The following is a 23,323-nucleotide window of genomic DNA, read 5'->3' as shown; positions in this document are numbered from 1 at the left end:
CTTTGTCATTTGATTTGTTTGCAAATATTTTCTTCCATTCTGAGGGGTGTCTTTTCATCTTGCTTATGTTTTCCTTTGCTGTGCAAAAGCTTTTAAGCTTTTAAGTTTCATTAGGTCCCATTTGTTTATTTTCATTTCTATTTCCATTACTCTAGGAGGTGGGTCAAAAAGGATCTTGCTGTGATTTATGTCATAGACTGTTCTGCCTGTGTTTTCCTCTAAGTTTTATAGTATCATTTAGGTCTTTAATCCATTTTGAGTTTATTTTTGTGTATAGTATTAGGAAGTGTTCTGATTTCATTGTTTTACATGTAGCTGTCCAGTTTTCCCAGCACCACTTATTGAAGAGGCTGTCTTTTCTCTGTTGTATATTTTTGCCTCCTTTGTCAAAGATAAGGGGACCATATGTGTTTGGGTTTATCTCTGGGCTTTCTGTACTGTTCCATTGATCTGTATTTCTGTTTTTGTGCCAGTACCATACTGTCTTGATTACTGTCGCTTTGTAGTTTAGTCTGAAGTCAGGGAGCCTGATTCCTCCAGCTCCATTTTTCTTTCTCAAGATTGCTTTGGCTATTCAGTGTCTTTTGCATTTCCATACAAATTGTAAAGTTTTTTGTTCTAGTTCTGTGAACAATGCCATTGGTAGTTTGATAGGGATTGCATTGAACCTGTAGATTGCTTTGGGTAGTAGAGTCATTTTCACAATGTTGATTCTTTCAATCCAAGAACATGGTATATCTCTCCATCTGTTTGTATCATCTTTGATTTCTTTCATCAGTGTCTTATAGTTTTCTGCATACAGGTCTTTTGTCTCCTTAGGTAGATTCATTCCTAGGTATTTTGTTCTTTTTGTTGCAGTGGTAAATGAGAATGTTTCCTTAATTTCTTTTTCAGATTTTTTTGTTTTTAGTGTTTGGAATGCAAGAGATTTCTGTGCATTAATTTTGTATCCTGCTACTTTATGAAATTCATTGATTAGATCTAGTAGTTTTCTGGTAGCATCTTTAGGATTCTCTATGTACAGTATCATGTCATCTGCAGACAGTGAAAGTTTTACTTTTTCTTTTCTGATTTGGATCCCTTTTATTTCTTTTCCTTCTCTGATTGCCTTGGCTAAAACTTCCAAAACTGCCCCTATCTCTTGTCTTTTTGATGATGGCCATGCTAACAGGTATGAGCCAATATCTCATTGTGGTTTTAATTTGCATTTCCCTAATGACTAGTGATGTTGAGCATCTTTTCATGTGCTTGTTGACCTTTCGTATATCTTCTTTGGAGAAATGTCTGTTAAAGTTCTTTTGTCCATTTTTTGATTGGATTATTTGGTTTTTTGCTGTTGGGCTGTATGTGTATTTATATATTTTGGATATTAACCCTTTGTCAGATACATAGTTTGCAAATATATTTTTCTATTTCACAGGTTATCTTTTCACTTTGCTATATAGAAGCTTTTTAGTTTGATGTAGTCCCATTTGTTTTTTTTTATTTTGTGGCTTGTGATTTAGGTGTCATATCCAAAAAATCATTACCATGACCCACATCAAGGAGCTTTATTCCTATGTTTTCTTCTAGGAATTTCATGGTTTCAGGTCTTACACTTAAGTCTTTAATCCATTTCAAGTTAATTTTTGTGAGTGGTGTAAGATATGGGTCCAGTTTCATTCTTTTACATGTACATATCTAGTTTCCCAGCACCATCTACTGAAGAGACTGTCTTTTCTCCATTGAATATTCTTGGCTCCCTTGTCAAATATTAGTTGACCATCTATGCTTGGGTGTATTTCTGGGCTCTTGATTCTGTTCCATTGGTCTGTTTCTCTTTTTTTATGCCAGTACTATACTGTTTTGATGACTGTAACTTTATAGCCTAGCTTGAAATCAGGAAGTGTGATGCCTGTTGCTTTGTTCTTTCTCAGGATTTCTTTGGCTATTTGGGGTCTTTTCTGGTTCCATATAACTTTTAGGAGTATTTTTCCTAGGAGCATCAACTTTTTTGTTGTTTTAAGTATAGTTGATTTACAATGTTGTATTAGTTTCTGGTGTACAGCAGAGTGATCCAGTTATATATATTCTTTTTCATATTCTTTTCCATTATGGTTTATTATAAGATATTGAATATACTTCCCTGTGCTATATGGTAGGATCTTGCTGTTTATCTTAATTTTATATATAGTAGTTTGTATCTGCTAATCCCAAACTCCTTTTTATCCCTCCCCCTCCTTTCCCCTTTGGTAACCATAAGTTTATTTTCTATGCCTGTGAGTCTGTTTCTGTTTTGTAACTAGTTCATTTGTATCATATTTTAGATTCCATATATAAGTGACGTAAGATATTTGTTTTTCTGTCTGACATACTTCATGTGGTATGATTATCTCTAGGTCCATCCATGTTGCTGCAAATGGCATTATTGCATCCATTTTTATGGCTGAGTCGTATTCCATTGTGTTTGTGTGTATGTGTGTGTGTGTACATATATATATATATATACCACATCTTTGCCCATTCATCTGTTGATGGACATTAAGGTTGCTTCCATATCTTGGCTATTGTAAATAGTGCTGCTGTGAACATTGGGGTGCATGTATCTTTTTGAATTAGATTTTTCTCTGGATATATGCCCAGGAGTGGGATTGTTGGATCATATGGTAACTCTATTTTTAGTTTTTTAAGGAACCTCCATACTCTTTTAAGAACATCAGCTTTTGATGTCAAACCCAGGTTGAATCCTGCCTCTTCAGCTTATTAACTGTGGGAAACTTACCTAAGCTCTCAGAACTTCAGTTTGTTCATCTGCCTAGTACCTAATAAATATTAGTCACTTTCACTGTCATTAGTAGTGGTAGTAGTAGTAGCAGCTATACTATAGGTTAATATGGAATGTTGACAGGCTGGGTTATTGATCCAATATGTAAAAGGGATATCTTACTTAAATTTCTGATCTTGGCAGTTTTTAATGCTTCATGTCTTCAAAGCGTGCCTTACAATTACGTGAGTATATGCTTATAATTAGAGTGTCTAGAGCAGATTGCATACATCTCTCTATTTTCATCTCTTAGGAGTATATGCCTCTCCCTCCAGAAGAAGCGGAAAACGGGGAGAACGCTGGTAATGAAGAACCCAAGCTGCAGTTCAGTTATGTGGAATGTTTGTTGTATAGCTTTCACCAGTTGGGCCGAAAACTTCCAGATTTCTTAACAGCCAAGCTGAATGCAGAAAAGCTCAAAGATTTCAAAATAAGGTGATGTATGGTTGAAGTGGCCAGTCTTTGACAAAGGTGAAAGCTATCTTGAAGCTCCCTAGATTTTGTTTTCATTTTATAAGAGCTTTTTCCCCACCCTGCCTTACTGCAGTGCAGAAGAATGGAAGATCTACAAAACAGGAGTGTATATAAACATACAACTATTGTGGCATAGCAAATGCATGGGAGAAGATGACCTTTTTCAAAAATGGACTCTGGCTCTCCCTACTTGCTTCATGATCTTGGGCAGGTTCCCTAACCTCTCTAACACCCCAAATTGTCCTCAGTTGTTAAATTTATTGATAATAGTACCTGCCTTATAGAGTTGTGAGAATTAAATGAGACAATGGATGAAAAGCTTTAAGCACAATGCCTGGCACATAGTGGGTATTCAGTAAACTGTATCTGCTATTACTATCTTATAGTGTTATTAATATCTTACAGTGCAGCTGGAGGAGCAGCACTGGAGAAATCAATATAAGTCGTTTTCCTGAAGATACTTTGTATTAAATCATTGCATGAACAAATTCACATCTTAAGTTTTGAGATGCTTGGCCACTGTATCATCTGTTATTGTCCTCTATGCTTTGGTAAGGCAGAGGTTTAATACTTGGTGAAACGTTTGACCAGAAGCAGGCATCTTAGGAAATTACTCTGAAAGTGAAAAAAACAGCGATGCCACGTTGTTAAGTAGAGTTCCTAGAAGTCGGCAGGATGGAGTTACGGTACCACCTTTCTTCACATGTTACCTGGGAACAAATTTGAAAAAGAGATTACTCAACATCCTTCGCAAAATCTGCAGTTTTGTTTTATTTTTAAACTGGACCCTTAGGTGCAAATGGGTCAAACACTGTCCCTCCTTAGCAGGTAAACATAGAGATTAAGTGACTTGTCTGTGTCACTTGACCTTCATTTGGCTAGTGGAAGAGAAGAACCCAGGCCACCTGATTCTAGTCCCTGGCTCCTGGTTGTTTCTAATTTAGACACATACCTTGCAGGTTAACATAACAAGCTTCCTTAGCACAGTGCCAGAAGTGTTTCCCTTGCCAGGTTGAGTGTGGATCTATTCCAATTTTTGACGAAGAAAAACTGCTTTTATTTTACTTATTTGTGTATCTCTTATGATCATACATTGATAATTAAAAGAAAGTCCCCCTCAAAATTTACTCTTTATTGGTAAAGGCCATTTAGCTATAGTATTCTTTGAATTTAAAAACACAGTTGAGGTATAAAAGCAAAGTTGAAGTGATGATTTCTTAATTAGCAAATACTTCTTCATTTAGGCTGCAGTACTTTGCACGAGGCCTGCAGGTGTATATCAGACAACTTCGCTTGGCTCTCCAGGGTAAAACAGGCGAGGCCTTAAAAACAGAAGAGGTAAGAATACTCAGTTACATCTTGTTGGGAAATTTTTATGATAGCCACCATTTATTACAAATTCAGACTGAATTCATATATTGAAATGTAACATTCGACTTTATTTGAAGGATGATACAACTCTAAGTTGAAGATACAATGTTAGAAGACTACATTTTTAGTTATATGCTAAGTTATATAGGAAACTTTATCATTGTTGAAATGTCTTGAATGTTTCCAATGTTTGTGAACAATGTTATCAAATGTTGATGCATACCAGTCTTTCACTAGGGTCTCATTAGCAGCATATTTTGTTTAAATATTTGATTGGCAATTGTGATATTTTTAATTTCACCTTTTTGAAGCCCAAATATTAGTTTACATTAGAAAAAAATATTAAACTTCCAATTCTATACCAAACTATATGTGTTTATGTTGGGATTTTTGGTTTTCTCTGATCTCATCTATTTTGATCAATCTTCATCTTGGTCCTAATGAAATATTTTAAGTTTTCATTGTGTCTTCCTGTAACATAAACTGATATTTTTTTAAAACAACTGCTATGTGCCCATGATCTGTCCCCTACTCGTTTTTCAAGTAAATTGTAGATATAACACTTCTAACCTGTCAAGGGAAATAAAGATTATTTGCTTTCTTTGCCATCTCTACACTTGTTTTAGAGTCAAGAAATAGGATTGAGCATTATCAGTAAATATAAACCAAGGAATTCTCTAACTGTAGAAATGATTCTGAAAGAGAAGTGGAATTATTCAAGTTCTATATGGGAATGAAATATACATCATGAAAGTTATTGGCATTTTAATTTAATTTTGTTTTCCTTTTGCAGAACAAGATTAAAGTTGTTGCATTGAAAATAACAAATAATATCAATGTTTTAATCAAGGTAAGTCTTCCTTTCTTATCAAGTCATCCCAGCCAGTTAGAAAGTTAGTGCAAGAGATTTTCCGTATGTCTTTATGTCTGCAATGGTACTGGTTAAGGAGAGACGCCATTACATTCCAGACGTTTGGCCTTTTAAAGCTTTATGCCTTTTATAACACCGAGTGATGTTTTTGTAGCTATTATAGAATAATACATTGTTTTATTTATTTAAAAGTTATTGCAGAAGATACTGCAAACAAAGGGAGGCATGCAGAGTTTTTCTGACCCAGAGCATTGAAGCAGATACATTTAGACTCAGAAATTTCACTGACTTAAGTTCTTGTAGTCTTAATACTATCGGATCCTTTTGAATGATCAATAATACCCTGCTTTGCTTACACTAAGAATGAACAGTCTTATGTGGCACATGAAATGTTGTCCTGTGGTCTTTTCTGTTAACTTGTCTATGTAATAAATTGAGAGTTTTCTATACTTACCATTAAGCCATAAATATCCTTCAGTTCTGTTTACCCTCCCCAAGTATCTGTTAGCCTAAACAAAAAACTAATAACCTGAGAGAACAAAAAAGGAATCACAACAAAGTACACATCATTTGATACTGTAAGTTAACAGTACTGTTATAAGTTGATAGTATTGTAGCCAGATGGGAGAAAGAAATATTTGTAACACTTATAGCACAAAGCTTAACAGCAACAAAATCAGGGCTAGTGATATGCCTTAAAACTAATCTGGTAAAAATCCCATGGAATACTTACTTTTTATCAGAAGAGAAAGGGAAGCTTTTCAGAGAAAACAGTGAGACATTGAGGGATGAGTATCATTGCCAACAGGAGAAGTGAAAAGGCATTAAAAACAGAAGAGGTAAGAATACTGACTCACATCTCAAAGAAAATTTTTATCATAGCCACCATTTATTTCAAATCTTAAATATAAATAATTTCAAATGGTGGATTAATACATTAAAATGTGAGATTTGACTTTATTTGAACTGATGCTATAAGTCAAAGTTGAAGATATACTATGATGTTAAGAACATTTTAAACTTAGCAAATACTATGACCCAACACATGGAGATGAGACAGTTTCCTGTTCAGGAAACCATAGTGATTTAAAGATGACTGCAGTAGGAAGTTGCATGGGGAAGAATGATGAATAGGGTCAGCAACCAATGTGTAGGGTACCTGACCAAAAAATTCTGAAATATTTTTTTAATATGACATAATTCTTTGTTTTAGGGAAATCACAAGAAAAACTGGTATGCTTTGGTCCATCCATGGCATCTGCTTGCCATCTTTAGTTCCTACCTAACCAGACGCATCTAATTCCAAAATTTACCTTCACTTCTATTTCAGTGAATCCACAAACTATACTCCAGTTTCCCATTGTCACCTGAGATTTAACATGTTTAAAATTGAAGACTTCCCCCTTCTTCTTCCCGTTGACACTTTCTTAATAAATAACATTATTATATGCTAAATCACTCCAGCTAGAAACCTCAAGCATTTTTGTTTCAAAGGACTTTATATTGGCTAATTCCCTGCATTTATCTGGTACCCTGGACTTAAGTTTTATATAGTAGGAGGTGATTTTTATTCACATATTCATTTTAACTGTGAAAGAAACTTAGTTTACTTTTATCAGGTTTTGCCTGTATATAAAAATTAGAGTAAAACTGGTAAGAAATGTTAGGTAAAATACCAAGAATAAATATATTTAGAAATTCATTCATAGTTTTGAGGGTATTAGATTATTTCAGTTCTAGATTATGTTAACATTTAAATTCAGCAAATATTTGCATTACCTTATATTAATAATTTAGTACTTAAATCTTGTGGGTTTTTTCCTTATTGGTAATATATAGATATTTGAGGGGAAGAAAAACATGATTAGCCAGACCTTTAGTTTTGTTCTAGTTTTGAACCACTTAAAAACCTGCAAAAGCAAATGCAGAGTGCACCATTGTATCTTCCTTAAAGCACGTCAGTGACTGCTCCTGTGCAAAAGAAACTACTTGTGGATTTGATTAAAGTTGATAAATATTGATATTTTTGTCCTATAACTTGAAATGACATTTGAAAAAAGCTGCAGTTTCTTAAGTGATGTGTGCAAAATAACATTGAAGTAGTAGATGTAATTTGTAAACAAAATTGTCCTTGTTTACTTTTCTCTTGCAGTTTATTTTTTAGGTTATTATTTTAGTCATCAGCACAAAAGCAAGAAGGATAAATTAGTTTCCCGTCCTAAAATTAAAATGTGTCTCCCTGTTTCCTACCCTTACACCACTGCCCGCACCACCAAACACATTAGAAATCTCTAATTTTGTCTCTTCAGGATCTCTTCCACATTCCTCCTTCTTATAAGAGCACAGTAACATTATCCTGGAAACCTGTACAGAAGGTTGAAATTGGGTAAGAAACATATGTAAAGGGATTAAAGTGTTCTAATATTTGATTTACAAATACAGAAAAATCTGAATTCAGATTTTACATTTCCTGTACAAAATGGTACGTTATTAGTTAAATGATTCTTAGTAAGATGTTAAACTATGATTATTAAAAGCATGACTTAAAATATAAAATCTAATCTAGTATTTATAAAATAAACTGGTAGAATACAACTCTGGAATTTTCAAGCCTTTGTCCGTATTGCTGTAACTTAATAAGACTTTCCTGACAAGTTTTATAAAATGAGTCACTTGTGTATAATCTCTGAAGCTACATATTTCAGATTGTTGTAAAGCCTTGTAAATGCCCCTCTGACAATGTCTGCATAACTAAAGCACAGTTAATTTGATGACATCAGAATGTTATTTCCTTTTTTCTGATGTGACTGTCATCTTTTGGATATCTTTTGTAACAGATATAATAAATATATTGATAGCCTCTGGTATAAAAGAATTTTTTTTAATTGCTGTTCTTCCTACCATTATAGGCAAAAGAGAGCCAATGAAGATACAACTTCAGGCTCACCACCCAAGAAATCTTCAGCAGGACCAAAAAGGGATGCCAGGCAGATTTATAATCCTCCTAGTGGGAAATATAGCAGCAATTTGGGCAACTTTAATTATGGTGAGCGTTTCCGTTTGGGTACAAGCAATATGAGAGATTAGGCAGAAATTGTGTTGTACTTGATTTTAATTACTAATTAAATAGACTATCATAGTTCTTTCAGGTGACTTTTCGAGTTAGTTTGGGGAACCTGAACTGTTGGGGAAACAACTTAACCCATTCCTTTCTGACTCACCCTTGTGGGCTCACTGAATTGAGCATGTAACACTGAGAACCTGAAAAATGTGCCTCTTGTATTCAGAGGAGCCAACAGAAAAAAAAAGGAAGGAAGATGGCATGAACCATCTATTCCTGGTTTTCCCTGTTTTAGCTTCAAGGCAAGACATTTTGTGCATTCTCCCTCAAGAATGTATATAGCTTCCATTCTTGGCAGATGTGGTATTAATGATCCTTCTTGGCCTTAGTCAGCCTACTGCTTGTCCTCCCATCTTCTGCACTACTTCAAAAGGAGAAGTTCTAGAAGGTAGAGTGAGATGTTAAAGCATCATCTAGCAAAGAAGATGTGTCCTGTTGCAGTCTCCCCCACTGCCCAGAGTGCAGTCCTCCTTTCAACTTTAGACATTAGTGCAAGGAGAGCTTCCCACTAGTCCAGTCTCTCCCAGGACCGTTGAATCAGAAGTGAAGTTTGTCTCACTGGCTTATAAAGAAAAATGGACAAAAATTTCACTGACTCGGATCCTAAATCTTGCTTAAGAAGACCAAGTTTAATATTCAAAACCAAACATACTTGTGATTGGTCTTGGTTACCAAGCAGAATTGATTCTGTAGTAATTATTACCAAAAAAGTACATTCTGAAGAATATGCTCTCTATAATTGTTTCCAGGGTGAGATGATTGTGACGTTAAGTAAATTCCTCCTACGATAGCTAAATTCCTCTAATATCTGAGCAATCAGATTATAGAAAGGCAATTTTAGATTGTGAAATGAACCCTTCTACTCCAGTCAGACTCTTTGAGGCAACTTTAGTGTAGAAAAGATCACTGAACTCTTTTACTTATATAATAATAAGTAAATGTGCATCTCTTAGCTTCTTTTCCTACCTGAAATAAAGGGATAACATAGAGCTTAAAAACTTCAAAAAATATTTGCAAAAGCATTTTTTAAATGGAAACGATGCTGTTACTTCATTGCACGAAATATTGTCCTCTGTCATTTGTATGATTTAATGTGGTGTTTATCAAAACCATTCTTAAAATCAACTGTTCTCTCAGATACTATCTTCATTTGATATAGATGAAAGTAATCAAGAGGTATGGCAATACATAGAGAATTAAATTGTATTTATTTTCACTAAGGCAAGTCAGTTACTCTGAATTTCCGTAAGCATTTTGCCCTGTGAAATTCATTACCTGCCTGATAGGGAGAATCAGATGATGTGATGCATGTGGAAAAGAGATGTGGAAAATGCAAAGCCTTAGGTTGTATGTGATTTTTAAAAAATTATCAATGTGAAAAAAATAAGCAGTTTTACTCAGGACAAATATCCAGGGAATTCCCTGGCAGTCCAGTGGTTAGGATTCCACACTTTCACTGCCGGGGGGTTCGATCCCTGGTCAGGGAACTAAGATCCCACAAGCTGCACAGTGCAGCCAAGAAAAAAAAAATCCAGGAGTCACAACCTGAGTTGTTCCATAGTCCTCAAAGTAACGGAATGGCAGAACAGACAAAACCATTGTCTTTTGTGTCTGGTATTCTTGTACTTTAATATTCCTATAGGGGTGAACCTTGTAATTGGAGTGCTTGTCATAAATTGAATTACAAAGCAAACTAAACTCTGATTGTTCTTATTGGAAAGTAGGAACAAAATTTCTGCTAGTACTTTTATTTTGGGGAGTTGAATGTGTCAGATTGTAAGTATTCTCATATTAACAATTCAGAGAGTTTCCCTGGATTTCTTTCACCCATTCGGTTGAAAATCGTTCTTGGTACTATAGATGAGAATTGGTGGACCAATCTACCTCAAATTTTTTCTACCTTTTTTATGTCCTTTCCTTAGGGAGCTGACAGTGGGTCAGGAAGAAGGAGAAACTGTTGGATTTTTTTTCCTGGGATGTCAGAGTTGTCTCAAAGTTGGAGGGAAAAAATGTTTTGTGTTCTTGAGTCTTTAATACATAGATTTTATTACCCACATTTGGCAAAAACATCATAATTCCACTTCTCTATATCAGCCAAGCTCAATTTTATTTTTCCAAGGAAGACTTGGTTGCATGGGGGGTTTTTTGGTTTTGTTTTTGAAGAGTCATACACACTGAAGGGTTGGGAAATTTACTCCTTTTGTGTTATAGGGAACCAGGTAGTACTAATATCGCTCTTATTACAGTGAACAAGTCTACTGCAAAGAAAATAGATTGTGCCAGTGTCATGGGCCTGAACTTGTTCACTACAGAGAAGGAGCCAGAATTTGTGATTGTTCTTTGAGTCCATGTAGGCATACTTAGACTTCTTTCCTTATCCAAGTTTATCACTTTACTAACCAATGTCTCTGTTATTTGCTTTATCAAATGGCGTTTGTTCCCATAACTTAGTTCAGCTTCCTGGTGCATTTTCAGTCAAATGATTTGCAAACATATACCCATGTTTAGTTTTCCTTCGTGCAGAACAGAGTTCCCTGGTAACCCACAAGTACTAATTCTACGTTTTGTGACTTGTATCCTTCAACTTTTACCTTTTTAGAATATAAAAATAATTTTTAAAGTATAATTTTAACTGTAAGCAGTGTTAGTAAGCTTGAAACCATTGAAAAGATCATTAAAGTGCAGAATAGTCCCTCAGGATGAAGAAAAAAGAAAGTTTGGTGACTCCCTGTACTGTAGAAATGGCTGCCTCGGTTGCAGATCAGAAAGAAATAGCCAATATAGAAAAGATAATCACAGCAAATAATACCTTCATACTATGTATTTAATATACTTATTAGATATACTGAACAATTGAGGGTAACTGAGTTCTTCATATTAAAATTGATTGAAAAACAATTGAAAGGGTAGATTTTAGTAGTCTGTTAGCTTATAGCTAATAATGATAGCTATGGGGGTGTTGATTTGTTAAGTGTGTCGATGTAAACTGAGAAATGAAGGTTATATGAGTATGATAGGGGGAAAATATGCAGACATCTGCATGGGTAAAGCCAAGTCTTAAACAGTCAAAAATGCAGGAGTTACAGCATCAAGAAGTTGCTGTATTAAGGTTGCTATGCTCCCAGAATGCACCACAGTCATTGCATCTATCACTGGGAGTATCTTACCCACAGACGACCTCTGATTTTCTGAACGTGTTGGCTCACGATGGTTTAGTTTAAACAGTTTGCATACCAATCAACTTAGAAAAATGTGTCATGACATGAGAGGTGACTTTGAATCAGATTCTGTTCTGTTACACAGGTAAATGTTGGCTAAGCTGGGGAAAGGTCTAGTTAGTTTTCTAACTCAAGAGTTTCTGGAGGGAAAAAAAAAAAAAGAAGAAATCAAAACATCACCCAAATACAGTAACTATATTTCTAGCCATAATGGCAAAAAATGGATTGCAACACTGACTTGATAGGAATTTTTCAAGCCTCCAGTATTATGGATCAAAAATGGCAACACCAGATTCTTTTTATTGCTCCTAACAAGATTGCTGCAATGAGGAAGTTTGAAAAGTTCCAATGAGGAGATTCTATCTCCAGAATTAGAAGTTTGAGACTAACTTATACATGATGAAAAGTCCTGCCTTGCTGATAACTTCAATCAGTTTTCTTCACTGGAAAGACTCCTTTGAGGAATATTTCTCTGGAGCTATAAAACAGACTGACCAATAAATCAAGGACTCAATCTACCATATGACACAAGTAACTTGATTTTTCAGCAAAAGATATCCTTAATTTACATCAGTAACCCAAACACTGTAATATATACATATCACCTTTTTGGCAGCACTCTGAGCAGCTCACACATAGCTGAAAAAGCAGTGAGGAAAGCCGTCGGAATTTGTATCAACATTATTTTGAAATATGGTGAGCAAAACAAATTGCCTATTTGTTGCATTTGAAAGGTACATTTTTCATTCTAGCCTGATTTTTCAGAATTGATCATTGATAGTCTAAGATATTTTACATATATGGCACTAACTTTTGAAGGCCACTGGCTTTAATTCCAATATAAGTATAGAAATTTTTCTAGTTTTGTTAATTATCTTTGGTAGTGATAGACCCCAAAATAAAGAACTAACAATGTAGTTATAACATTGTCACCTTGAAATATCTTTATTAATGGGATACATTTAATTGAGTACCTACTGTGAATATAGGCACCTTGCAATATGTGCTTTGGCATATATGATGCCCTGGTTTTATGTGAAGATTGAATTTGGAGATGGACTAGCAGAATACCGATGCTGTTTGTATAGAGCCTACTGCTGCATTCAGAGCTGCGAGCTACATTACTTCTGTGTGTGCTGTCCCGTGAAGTCCTGAACAAGACCTAAACCCTTGTTCGCTTTTTCGTAGAGCAGAGAGGAGCCTTCAGGGGAAGTAGAGGTGGCCGAGGTTGGGGAGCACGAGGAAATCGTAGTCGGGGAAGACTCTACTGAATGAGAAGTCACAGTCTTCAGCATTGTCTTGAGCTTAATACACTTAAATTCTACTACTCTACTCATTGGATTGCCGGGGATGTCCCTTTAAAAAGACTGCTGCCTTCAGCTAAAAACTTAATGTTCTTTATACCTTTGTATGTATGATCTACTTTTGTAATAGACCATGGTTGTGTCCAAGGTAAAACCACAGCGATATTTTTGGATGCTTTGTCTGCAATCTTGACTTGTTTTTGCAATATCACCATTATTCAGACTTCATATTGTGAATCTTTTAAACATCTTGATAATTTGTTATTGAGAGCTATTCAAATCTAAAATGTAATAAAATTCAGTCTAGTTCTGATAACTGGTAAAGATCATCAGTTCTGAAAGGTTACTGACTTTCCTGTCCTCTCTGTCTTGCCCCCAGCCAACATATGGAGAAGAGTAATGGTCAGTCTTAACATTTTATTTTCATTGTTATTTAATAAAGCCGCTAGGCAATGGTGCAGCATTCCTGGCTTCTGTCAGTAAAGCAAAATACTTACCAGCTTTCTTAAAATGTAGAAATGACATTACATTTTTAGGAGGAAGTAAGTTGCTTTGCACTGCTTACTTAACTCTTCTCCATATGTTGTGATATAAATTTTTGAATATGGGATCTTACTATTTGCATAGAAATGTGTATGTATAATATACATACATACATGAGCATATATCTGTGTATGTGTGTGTGTGTGTGTATATATATATATATATGCATGCTGCGAAACTTGACTACACAACATAAGTCATTTTTTAAAATTCCAGGAACGGGTAGTCTTTGACACGGTGATTATCCTTTTGAGGCTGAATCCATTATTAACTTGTTATCTAGGTTTTCCTTCCAGTAGTGAGGCCTTTTGAGTCAGTTGCACTTACATGATTATTGTTATTTAAAACTAAAAATAAACAAAGGCTGCATTTTCAAAGATAAATTTGGAGATCCCTGTTGGAGAAATACAGCCAGAATATTGAATCTGATGTACATATAGGTTTCTACAGGATGAGATAGAATAATTTAGAATTTGGGGATTTGATAACCAGGGCAGCCCAGAAAAAGTGACTTGGTAACATGGTATACCAGTAAGTAAGGGATGCTCTCTCAGTTTGCTTTTGCCACTTTCAAGATTTTAACTTCTCAGGTTATTAATCAAAATTATTGTATAAGTTAGTCAATAGAGTCTTTAGGTTAAAACAACAGATGGGGGGTTTGTGGAGTGTTTAACGTCATGGGCATTTTTAGTAGCATAGGCCCTTTGCTCTGCATTTGAATGTTTCATATATTTTTGTTCCACAGTTAATTTTCCCTCCCCAAGTTTGCTATTCAAATCCAATGCCTGAGTGACATTTTCTAGTAGTTTGACCTTTTTTTTGAGGCATAGTTTGTGATTCCAATACAGGTGTCTTCATTACTGTTACCTCTATACTGGGGGTATAGGCAAAACCCCTTTGTTAGAATTACTGCACATGTATATGGGGAAAATATTTTTTGAAGACTAGAATGATACAAGTGAGCAAAAGAAGTTGGTCAGCTTGACTATGGAGTGGTGGCAATAATCTCTAAACATTCCAAAAGACAGTGAGCTGAACCTAAGCTCCCTTGGAATCTGAGCAGACACAGGAACATGGAATTTCCATTTGAAAACTGTGACCAGGTAGCCTGGACCTCAACGGCAGATTAGCCAGTGGCCTAAAGCCATTTCAAGTATAGATGCTGTTTTGGGACAGTTATATAAATTTGAACATTAAGTGTAATTTTTCCTCTTTTTCTTTTTAATATTTGTAAACTCAAAGCTGAGCAGAAGTGACTTTACTTTCTAAAGTTTGATATTAAGTTGACTGTGTTCCTTCCTTTACCGCCTCATTGTTCCCCTTCCCTTTCCTAAGGCAATAGTGCACAACTTAGGTTATTTCTGCTTCAAAACTTTGAACGAAAAACTTCATGCCACGAATTTTTTTTCTTTTGCAAGACACCTGTATATCCCCTTGTTCAAATGTAAATGTTCCCTTATGCTTTTGAAATAAATTTCCTTTTGTAATTTTGTTTTGTGTCTTGTGTTACGATTATAGCTTCAGATTCTTGGATATTCATTAAACATTTATTCATTGCTTCTCATGTGCCAGTGTGTTAGACCATGAAAATATAAAGATGGAAAAAATACTGCTCTGCTTTCAAGGGTTCAGTATTACAAGTTATCTTTCATTTTCAACCTTTTGGATTTATTTTTAGAAGCTAATACCCTTCTGAAAAAAGGATTTGGTTCTTTCTGTCAAAGCAAAACATCAGATACTTGCCAAATCATTATGAAATAATTTCTTCCCTCAAGTTATTATGTAAAGCAACTTCTTATTTTGACTCCCAGCCTTTATTTGTTTTCCTGAAGTAGCACCAAGGATGGATCAGAAAAAGTTACCTAAATTCTCTTGGTGATCACATCCAGTCCTATGCCTGTAATACCATCTACATGCTGAGGACTGCCAAATGTCTATGTCCATCCTTTCTTGCCTGGAGTTTCATAATAGCCTCCTGATTGATCTCCCAGCTATTACACTTGACTATAGCCTGTTCTAAACACAGCAGCAAAGAAACATACACTCTTCTACTTGAAGCTGTTCAATGACTCCTCGTTTTAGAATAAAAATCAAAAACACTGCCATGGCTTAAAAGTTTCTGACCTCAGCTGCTGCTCTGCCCCAGTCAGTCAGCTTCATGCAGCTAGGCAAAGACACACTCCTACCTTAGAATCTGCACTGGCTGTTCCTTCTAGCCACATATCTGCCTGTCTGACTCCACCCCTTCGATTCCTCAAAGATCACCTTCTCAAGAATCCTGTTTAATACCGCAATGCCCCTTTCTACCCTGCCAAGACTTCAGAACCCACTTACCCTACTCAATGTTCTCTGGAGCATTTGCCAACTTCTAACATACTATCCTAATTATACTGTATATTGGGTTAGCCAAAAATTGCTTTCAGTTTTTAAGTAAAAATAAAAGGCATTTTTCATTTTCACGAACTTTATTGAACAATGTATTCACCCTTTTATTCCACTACCTTCTGCCATTTTTCAGGCAACTTCATAATTCCATCTTCCCAAAACTTTTTATCTTTTTGAAACAAAGAATTGTTCCAGGTGCCTTATACAGCCTTCCAGGGAATTGAAATTTTTTCCATTAAGAGAATTTTGTAAAGACCGAAATAAGTGGAAAGCCGAACGTGCAATGGCTGGTGAATACAGCGGACGAATCAGAACTTCCCAGCCAAGCTGTAACAGTTTTTGCCTGGTCATCAAACATGCAGACTTACGTTATCCTGATGGAAGTTTATGCGTTTTCTGTTGACTAGCTCTGGATGCTTTTTGTCAGGTGCTGCTTTCAGTTGGTCTAATTGGGAGCGGTACTTGTTGGAATTAATCACTTGGTTTTCCAGAAGGAGCTCATAATAGAGGACTCCCAATCCCACCATATACACAACATCACCTTTGGATAAAGACCGGCCTTTGGTGTGGTTGGTGGTGGTTTATTTCGCTTGCCCCACGATCTCTTCCGTTCCACATTATTGTACAGTATCCACTTTTCATCGCCCATCACAGTTTGTTTTAAAAACGGAACATTTTCATTACGTTTCAGTAGAGAATCACATGCGGAAATACGGTCCAGAAGGTTTTGCTTATGTGGAATCCAAACATCAAAGCGATTCACGTAACCAAGCTGGTGCAAATGATTTTCAACACTTGATTTGGATTTTTTGAGTATGTCAGCTATCTCCTGCATGGTTTAACGTTAATTGTTCTCAATTAATGTCTCGATTTGATCACTATCAACTGTAACTGGTCTACCTGACCATGGAGCATCGTCCAGCCAGAAATCTCCAGCACGAAACGTTGCAAACCACTTTTGACACGTTCAATCAGTCACAGCACCTTCTCCATACACTGCACGAATCTTTGTTGGCGTTTCGATTGCATTTTTTCCTTTATTGACATAATAAAGCATGATATGCCAAAAATGTTGCTTTTTTTCTTCCAACTTCAATATTAAAATGGCTACACAAAAATTCACCAATTTTGATAAGTCTTTTTTTAAATGCTGACATGACAGCTGTCACATATAATCTAACAAAATTGTTTCGAATGAAGCTAAAGACAACTAAGTGCTACTAGAGCCATCTTACGGAAAAAAATGGACGAGCCTTTTGGCCAACCCAATAATTTACCATATTTTTAGTGTCTCCCCCTGGTAGAATGTAACATGGCTAAAATGCCACAAAGGTAAGGATTTTTGCATTTTATTCATTGATAATCCCATACATGTAAAACAATGCTTAGTACATAGTAAGCTTTCAATAAATAAAAGTAGAAGGCAGTGTTTTATGCTGAGGATATAGTGGTAAACAAGATAGGCAAACTCTCATGGAGTTTACATTCTATTATGCAGAGGCTAATTAATAAGCTGATTTCAGAGAGTAGTGTTATGAGGACACTGAAGCATTCTAAGGTGATCATTTGTAAGAGCTCACATAGAATGGTTAGAAAAAGTCTCTGAGGAATTCATTTGAGCTGAGTCCTGGACGATGATTTGGAGCCAGCCTAGTGAAGATCTCAAGGAAAGGCATTTGAAATGGAGGCAACAAAACGTGCAGAACCCTTGGCTTTAAGAATACCAGGCTGTGCTAAAGAATGAGTTCTCAAAGTGCTTAGGTTCCTAATCTCGACCCCAGAACTCCTAAACTCACCTTCGATGAACTACTTTCAGTAACTCAAAGGGGACATGCTCTTTCTGATCCTGGGGCATGTTTCCTGTCTGGAAAATCTTTGTTCCCTGACTCTCCCTCTCCCATTCATCAGACTAACATTCCTTCTTCAGGTCAGACTAGATTTCACTCTCCCTGGGAAGCCTTTCCGCCCATGCTGGGCACAGGACCATGTACAGGGTGCTCCTTCAACTCACTATCCTTCCTCCCCATTTTGGAAACCATAGGAGGAACTCAAATCAGTTCTGATGGGTAGAAAACAGCAAGTGGGATTTAATTCTAGCAAGTGTGATGGAAACTAAAACAAATGAAATCTAATTTATCAAAATCCTAAGAAACTGTAGATTTATTCCTAGAAGTTGTACATTTAAAATTAATATAGCCACAAATAAGAAAGTAAAATTCTGGTCATCATAAAGAGTTGATAAAAGAAACAAGATCTGAGACAAAGCCTAGACAGACTACTACATACAGTTCCAGTCTGTATTCTTCAAGAAATACGTAAGAATAGGAAACAAGAGCAAATAAAAGATGAAGGAATGGTATTTCTAGAAGGAAAAACTAAAACTTGGTATGCTATAAAGTGATGGATAAGATCAAAAAGCACAAACGCACTAAAAGGTTTGAATAGAATGAACTTGGATTTAATCATAAAATCAGGATACTGAAAGTTGGGTGTATGTGAGGGAGTAAAAGCTGGGGGTGGGGCGGGTATGACCTGTAGCTACTTACAGACTGAACAGTCACAATACAATTACTCCATAGAAACTGTTGCCCCCAAATGTATTAACAGCTGCAAAGATTTGGATAAATTAATGGCTGGTAAGTCTGTATCAGGAAAAGTCTTTTGAGGCTGACCATCATGTTATCCTCAGAGCAGCCCTAGTGTCACTGTGAGTTAGAATCCTGGGCTGATTTGACACTTGGTCTCATCCAAAGTAGTCCTCACGCTTCAGACTGCCACACTACTGGCGAACTATTTCTAAATGAAATTACTACGTTTCATAATTTCTAATGAAATTAATATTTAGGTATCCCCTGTCTCTTCTTTGAAAACCCTCTTCACTTTGTGTATGGCTGCTGGGGAGATACACCTGGATAGCCCCTCCTGCCATAACCAGCCTCCCTCCCTATCCACCCTTTCAACCTCCACCAGTTCAAAATCACTGAAGGATATGTAGCAGGCTGCCAATAATTCCTTCTATTCCCAATCAAACACGCTGCTTCACTTATCAAGATGAGTGTTTCCATTTCCCCTTAAATCTGGGCCAACCTTGTTACTTTCTTTGATCAACAGAATGCAGAAGTGACACTTTTCTGGGCCTGGCCCTCAAGGAGCCTGACAGCTTCTACTTTCACTCTTTTGGAGCCCTGAGCCACCACGTAAGAAACCTCTGTAACTAACTACTGGGACTGAGAGAGAGAGGCCCAGCCACCCCTAGCCATTTCAGCCACTCCTGGTAAGCACTAGGCATGAGTGAAGCCATTTGGGAACATTCCAAACCCAGCCAGGGTCCCAGCTGTGTGAAGCCTTATGAGTGACCCCAGCTAACAGCAGGAGGGGCAGAACCACCAGCTGAGTCCAGCCAAAAAATATATAATAAATCATGGTTTAAAGCTTAAAATTTAAGCCACAAAGATTTACGTTGGTTTACTATGAAGCAAAAGATAATCATTTAACAGAATTTAAACCAGGGTGTTAACTCTCTCAGGAATATTTATATCTTAAGTATTTTCTCTAAGAAATAAACAGTATAGAGATCCTTCACAACATTCAGATAAAGTGGCCCAAGAGAGGAAATTAATAATCCAGAAAGATCATTCTATCATTGTCCAATTCCCAACTTCAAAAAAAATCTATAATTTATAATGATAGTGATAAATTAAAGGACCTATGTGTAAAATACTTTATGCTGAAAGACCAGATTACATGCAGTTATGGGTTTTCCTATCATTTGTTCAACTAAGAATTGAATCACAATTTAGAGATTATCAGCAATTTTGGTAACTACCATCTTATATTTCTACAGGTTTTACGTAAGCATGAAGAGAAAATATGTACTTAAAATGGAAAAAATATCAGGTCTTAGAACAACAGAATAAAGGGTAACAGGTGATCTATTTGGATGTAGAAAATTGGTAGCAACAATTTTATTTGGATTAGAAGTTTTCATTGTTTTATTCACATAAAATGGGAAAGCTACCTTTTGGGGGTATAAAATACTAAACAAACTAACCACTTAAGTATGGAAGCTTTATGGAAGATAAAAATACATTAGTATAGGAAATGCTTCCTGCCCTCAGATGCTAACAGTCTAACTAGTTAAACAAAGAGCTACTCAAGAGTTTAGCTGTTCAAAATGTACAAAGTAATATCACAAAGCAACATGGTATTAATTGTCATATTAGTGTTACAGAATTCAGAGGAGGCAAATAGAAGTTGACAGATTTTTTTTTACAATCTGGGATTTAAGCTATACCTTAAATAATATATTTTAAAAGAGCAAGAGAGGGATTTTAGGCAAGGAACAAGACGAGCAAGAGCACTTCTAAGTGTTACTGTGTGATGCTTAAAACATAGTTCAGTAAGACTAGAGGTGTGGAACTAGGCAGTCAGGATCTGTGGCAGGCAGGATTCTAAGATGACCCCCCAATGATCCTTGCCCTCATAAAATCTTCTCCCTTGAAAGTGGGGAAAATGCGTGAATATGATATCATTCCTCAGTTTTATGTTATATGGCAAAGGGAATTTTTGCAGATGTCACTAAGGTTACTAATCAGTTCATATGGGGCTACTCAAAAGAGAGGTTATCCAGGTAGACCTTATCTAATCACATGCATGCTTAAAATCTGGGCCTAGAGATCAGAGATGGAAGAATTCAGAGATATAAGTGATGGAGACATTTCCCTGCTTGCCTTGAAGAAACATCTGCCGTGCTGAGAAAGCCACATGGCAAGGCATGGTGGGTGACCTAGGAGTTGAGAATGAGGACAGTCAGTAGCCAGCAAGAAAACTGGGACCTCGGTCCTATAACAGCAAAGAACTGAACTCTGTAAAAACTTGAAAGCATTTGGGAAAAGCTCCTGAGCCTCAGGTGAGATTGCAACCTTGGTATAAGCCATGTGAGACACTGAGCAGAGAACCCACACACGCCATGCCAGACTCTTGACCCATGGAAACTGAGATAATAACTATGTTAAGCTGCTAAATTTTGTGGTAATTTGTTACATAGCAACAGAAAACTAACACAGGATCCCAAAGGACAAGGGTTATCATTTAAGGAAAACGAAGGTGGGTGGTACGTTAAAGCTATAGAAGTTACTATTCCGCCCCTTTGCAAGTTAACTTGTGCATGTCAAAGAAATTGCTGATGGCCAAAAGAGGTGATGCCGGAGCTTCTTTCAAACTCCTCACCATCCTTCATCCATGCTCAGGCTCTAAAGTTAGGTAGACCTGAATGCAAATCTGAGTTCTGCTGCTTATTAGCTGTATGATCTTGGCCAAATTACTTAACTAGCCTACGCCTGGTAAGTTAGTGAAGATTAATTAGAACTATGTGTGTACAGTGCCCAGTATGTATTAAACACTCAACCAATGTTAGATGATGGTGACTGTCATTATTTAGTAGCTTTATACACAAGTAGGGTTTACTTCTATGCCTAAAAATAAGATGCTGAGAACATACAAGAAACCTTTACAATTTGTCACCAATTTCACCTTTTCATGCTTAGCGCTTATTCTGCCTAAAACTGCACCTTTGCTCTAAGACTTTCACTTGGTTGGTCTGTCTCTTCTACACATGAGCCCTTACACACCCCCAATATCCTATATGTAAATTGTTACCTTGCCAATATCCCACCAGACTGCACACTGCTCAGTGGTCAGATTTTCATACCCAGGGTCTAGCAGAGTATCAGGCAAAAAAAGCAGGTAAGCCATACATTTTTAATGAAAGTAATGCTCATCACTTCAGTACTCCTAAGAAAAGCTGCTCTAAGAAGACATAAAAAGCCAGTACTGTGGTAATGGCTTCCATAGCATGAAGTGATGTTTAAACACTTGGCAATTATTTGTTTTCTTGCAATACACCTGAGTAGGGAAGTGGTCAGGCATAATTCTCATCTTCCTTTTCCCAAAGAAAAAACCCCAAAGCATAATGAATCTAAACATAAAATGACACATATAGCTAGAAGGCAGCCCTGACGCACCTAAAACGACATAGCTAGCTGGAACCTAGAAGCCAGGCTAGTCCGCTTGGCCTGCGTGTTGATGCACTAGAAGGAAGTGCTTCTCAAACTTTAATGGACATACCAGTCACCCGGGGCTCTTGTTAAAAGGTAGAATCTGATGGGAAGAGACAGAAGAGCCAAGAATGTGCCTTTTTTTTTTTTTTTTGCGGTACGCGGGCCTCTCACTGTTGTGGCTTCTCCCACTGCGGAGCACAGCCTCCGGACACGCAGGCCCAGCGGCCGTGGCTCACGGGCCCAGCCGCTCCGCAGCATGTAGGATCCTCCCGGACCGCGGCGCGAACCCGTGTTCCCTGCAGCGGCGGCAGGCAGATTCTCAACCACTGCGCCACCAGGGAAGCCCAAGAATGTGCTTTTTTAATGAGCTCCCAGGTGATGCCAATGCTGCTGGTCTCCAGATCTAGACCTATGATGTTCAGTAAGGTAGCCACTAGCCACACGTGGCTATTTAGCCCCTGAAATCTGGCTAGTCCGAATTTAGATGAGCTATAAGCGTAAAATGCAAACGGATTTCGAAAACTTGGTACAAAAATAAATATCTCAGTAATTTCTAATAATAATTAGATATGTTAATAATAATCTAATAGATTTCACACTGAACTAATAATATACTGTATATAATGGGTTAAATAAGATGTTATTTCATTTTTTTTTTTAATTGTGGTTCACGGCTCGCGTTACGTTTCTACTGGACGGCGCTGCCCTAGACTAACACCACTTCCAATTCTGAAGCTCCCCCTATTGTGAGGTTTTAAGAATAAAAGAGAACCTATCCCTTCCCTAAGATGTTTCGAAAGCACACCTTTTATTTTCCACAATCAGAAATAAAAATAATTTTTTTTTAAACCAAAGAGTTGCATGTATATACTCTGAGCCCTCTCATTTTGGCTTAGGCTCCAACTGGAACACTACTTTTCTCTCCCTCTGGTTCCCACGCTCCGAGATCGTATCGCGCACAGGAAAACAATAATGAGAAAGCGGTCTCCGACCTGAAGCCAAATTGGGCCAGCGTCAGAGGCCGCGCTTCCCCGCCGCCTAAACCGAGCCCGAGGCCGAGGAAGCCGGTAGTCGGCGGGCAGCGCCCCCTCGGCTCCTCCTCCTCCTCCTCCAGCGTCGACCTCCCCAAGATGGCGAACGGCGGGGGTCCATTTCCGCTTCCGGTGTGAGCGCC

The 23,323-nt window shown here is 37.0% G+C and overlaps 1 protein-coding gene across 2 annotated transcripts in view; it reads left to right on the top strand.

Annotated features, from left to right (window-relative positions):
• Positions 1-15,196, top strand: part of API5 (apoptosis inhibitor 5) — a 36,955-nt gene extending 21,759 nt beyond the window's left edge. The window contains exons 9-14 of one of the 2 annotated variants that reach the window (XM_067749345.1): positions 3,057-3,238; positions 4,522-4,615; positions 5,442-5,498; positions 7,829-7,905; positions 8,429-8,565; positions 13,052-15,196. In XM_067749345.1, the coding sequence (XP_067605446.1) occupies positions 3,057-3,238; positions 4,522-4,615; positions 5,442-5,498; positions 7,829-7,905; positions 8,429-8,565; positions 13,052-13,074 (570 nt within the window). In that variant the 3' untranslated portion in view covers positions 13,075-15,196. Of the gene's footprint in view, positions 1-3,056; positions 3,239-4,521; positions 4,616-5,441; positions 5,499-7,828; positions 7,906-8,428; positions 8,566-13,046 lie in introns of both variants that reach the window. The other variant, XM_067749344.1, reaches the window with a different exon arrangement.
• Positions 15,197-23,323: the final 8,127 nt, after the last annotated feature.

Source organism: Pseudorca crassidens, chromosome 9, assembly GCF_039906515.1.
Source record: "Pseudorca crassidens isolate mPseCra1 chromosome 9, mPseCra1.hap1, whole genome shotgun sequence".
NCBI classification, from domain to species: Eukaryota; Metazoa; Chordata; class Mammalia; order Artiodactyla; family Delphinidae; genus Pseudorca; species Pseudorca crassidens.
This window is presented reverse-complemented; position numbering and strand designations above follow the sequence as displayed.